The sequence below is a fragment of the Camelus dromedarius genome, chromosome 5, assembly GCF_036321535.1.
Source record: "Camelus dromedarius isolate mCamDro1 chromosome 5, mCamDro1.pat, whole genome shotgun sequence".
NCBI lineage: Eukaryota > Metazoa > Chordata > Mammalia > Artiodactyla > Camelidae > Camelus > Camelus dromedarius.
Window position 1 is genome coordinate 48579067 of NC_087440.1, and position 2533 is coordinate 48581599.

General features: G+C 40.7%; 1 protein-coding gene across 2 annotated transcripts; it reads right to left on the reverse strand.

Annotated features, from left to right (window-relative positions):
• Positions 1-513: 513 nt before the first annotated feature.
• On the reverse strand, positions 514-1262 carry RPL10L (ribosomal protein L10 like). Of its 2 annotated transcripts, XM_064486403.1 has the most exons (2): positions 1128-1236; positions 514-1046 (listed from the first exon to the last, which is right to left on the reverse strand). In XM_064486403.1, exons 1-2 carry the CDS (start codon positions 1234-1236, stop codon positions 592-594), a joined length of 564 nt encoding a protein of 187 aa, XP_064342473.1. In that variant the 3' UTR covers positions 514-591. The 2 variants fall into 2 exon arrangements, with proteins under 2 accessions (XP_064342473.1, XP_010975271.1); XM_010976969.3 differs by having other exon boundaries at positions 514-1262.
• Positions 1263-2533: the final 1271 nt, after the last annotated feature.

The window sequence follows — 2533 nt, forward strand, 5'->3', positions numbered from 1 at the left end:
AAACCTTTTGCAGTGATCCCCAACTGTTCTAAGGCTGATAACTGAAGGTGATAGGTCATTCTAAAAACAATGTGCAGAAATATATAAGGAAAACACAAGCAATGAGTTTAAGAACAGACGTATTAGTTTCAGAGAGACTACAGTTAAAATATCACTAATGCATACTATTATTTTCATACATATTGTTTATTTGCTATAAAAACTAAGAATTTTTTCTCTAAATATCAGATTTTTGTCTACTTTTTTTTAATCCAAGATTAACTATAATTTATGAGTTCTCTACTAACAAAACTTTTGACATATTTTCCTAGACTCTCCAAATTAAATGTGTAGGTTAGAATTGCAATAGCTCTCTCTCTCTATAAATGGCATACAAGTTGTTTCACTCTCACTTAAAAGGAAAGTGTCATTTGCCATTAAAACTCTGGCATTAATACAAAAAGTATTTATCTCATAGTCTATATTCTAAATAAAAAGTGGATATTTTAAAATATTAAAAAATTGATAAAGTTATTTTTGCCAGTAAGTAAAATTTATTGGTGAGCAAAAGTCAGACCAGCATGGCCAAAGTTGACAGTGCTGTCAAAGATCTCACGAGTGCAGAGCTCGCCACTTGTACAGAGGACCACGATTGGGAACGTATTTGACTCCACAACCATCCGGGATGAGGCGCTTCTCAGACACTTTGTCTTCAAATTCATCGGCATTAAACTTGGTAAAGCCCCACTTCTTGGAGATATGAATCTTCTGGCGGCCAGGGAACTTGAACTTGGCCCTGCGTAAGGCTTCAATCACATGTTCCTTGTTCTGCAGCTTGGTGCGGATGGACATGATGACTTGACCAATGTGGACTCTGGCCACTGTACCCTGGGGCTTTCCAAATGCACCTCGCATACCGGTCTGGAGCCTGTCGGCCCCAGCACAGGACAGCATCTTGTTGATGCGGATGACGTGGAATGGATGGAGCCGCACTCGGATGTGAAAGCCATCTCTGCCACAACTTTTCACCATGTACTTGTTGGCACAAATTCGGGCGGCCTCCAGGGCTTCAGAAGAGAGCTGCTCATATTCATCAGACACCATGTGGCCACAGAGTGGGAACTCATCTACTTTTGCCTTCTTCCGACCCAGGTCAAAAATGCGGATCTTGGGATCAGGGACACCTCGGCAGAAGCGAGACCTTGGATATGGCTTATTCTTGCAATACCGGTAACAACGAGCCGGGCGGCGGCCCATGGCGACACCAGGAATCTCTCAGAAGCGCGTGGACAAGAGCGGCTCGCTCCCACGCCTGCGCATGTGCCTTATATTCATTGCCCATCTCCCCGCGCAGGAACCATAGAGGACTGGAAGACGCTCTTTCACAACTTCTCCACCATAGATTCAGTGACACTCTATGCATGCGTATGGGCTATTTGGCACATGCGCAGAACGGAAAGGCCACTGGATGTATTCTCATACGCTTGTGGGATGCAGGGTAACGTATTAGGCCTTGCCTTAGCTGGTCGAGTTGCCACTTCCTTCCTGCTGTGCATCTTGGTCATAGAACTTTTGCTCTGAGCTTGCTTTGTCTTTAGTATAAAATATGTTTTCCTAGAATTTGAATGAGGAAGATCTCCCTAGCTGGTCTGTATACTTTATGTCTGATTTGTCTAAATGATCCATTTTCCAGAGCTCATATCTCCTGTTAGCATTTGTGGGTCAGTTGCTATTTCTCAAAGTGCATGCCGTCCTCTTCTGTGGGCAAAGAGGTTTTTTGGCATGAGCTCTCTGATAAGGCTCAGGAAGAGATGAGAGTAGAGGGGAAACAGGGATTGCTTTAGAAACACAAAACTTGGGTTGTTTTATTTATTTGATATATAGAATAATTTTATTATCAAAATGACATCCACAGAATTGAAATACCAACTGAATTTTTTAACGTAAGGCTATCTGCATTTTCGAATGTTACAGCTGCTGGGAACTATATGAAAGAGTAACTATTTATGCTTTATTAATCTTTTACAACTTACTGAGAATGAGTTTAATTTTTTCTGATATTAGATTTTGTAAAAATATTATAATTAGGATCACAGCTGGGGAAAGAGAGAAAGAGAATTCACAAGTAGTATATAATCTCTAGCTGGATTTTTCCAGCTTTTTTGATTCCTTTGTGCTATTTCACAAATCTGTGACATAGAACAAAATCCTTCCAGTGTAAATATATTCAGCTAATGCTTTCTGCTTAGCAGGAAAATACAAGTTGTGACAAAAATAACTCCTGCCTTAAAGACAGTGGGGTTTATAACCCCTTATTAGGGTAAAATATTAAAACTCCTAGTAAAGAGAACTTGCTTAATGCCCTTTCCTTCCTTCTAGGGTGTTAGTAAATGTTTAACAACCTGCTCATTGGGGAGTGGAGTGGGGGGACTCCTCATTTGTAGTGTTTGTTGACTTCTCCAGTATAAATACCCCATCATTAATTTCAGCCACCAGTGTGATATTAATGAACATGAAGATGGGGAGAGGTGCACACTCTTGAGAGCCAGTGTTA

Coding starts and splice junctions, on each gene's coding strand:
- RPL10L (XM_010976969.3), bottom strand. CDS start 1,236: ATGGGCCGCCGCCCGGCTCGTTGTTACCGGTATTGCAAGAATAAGCCA.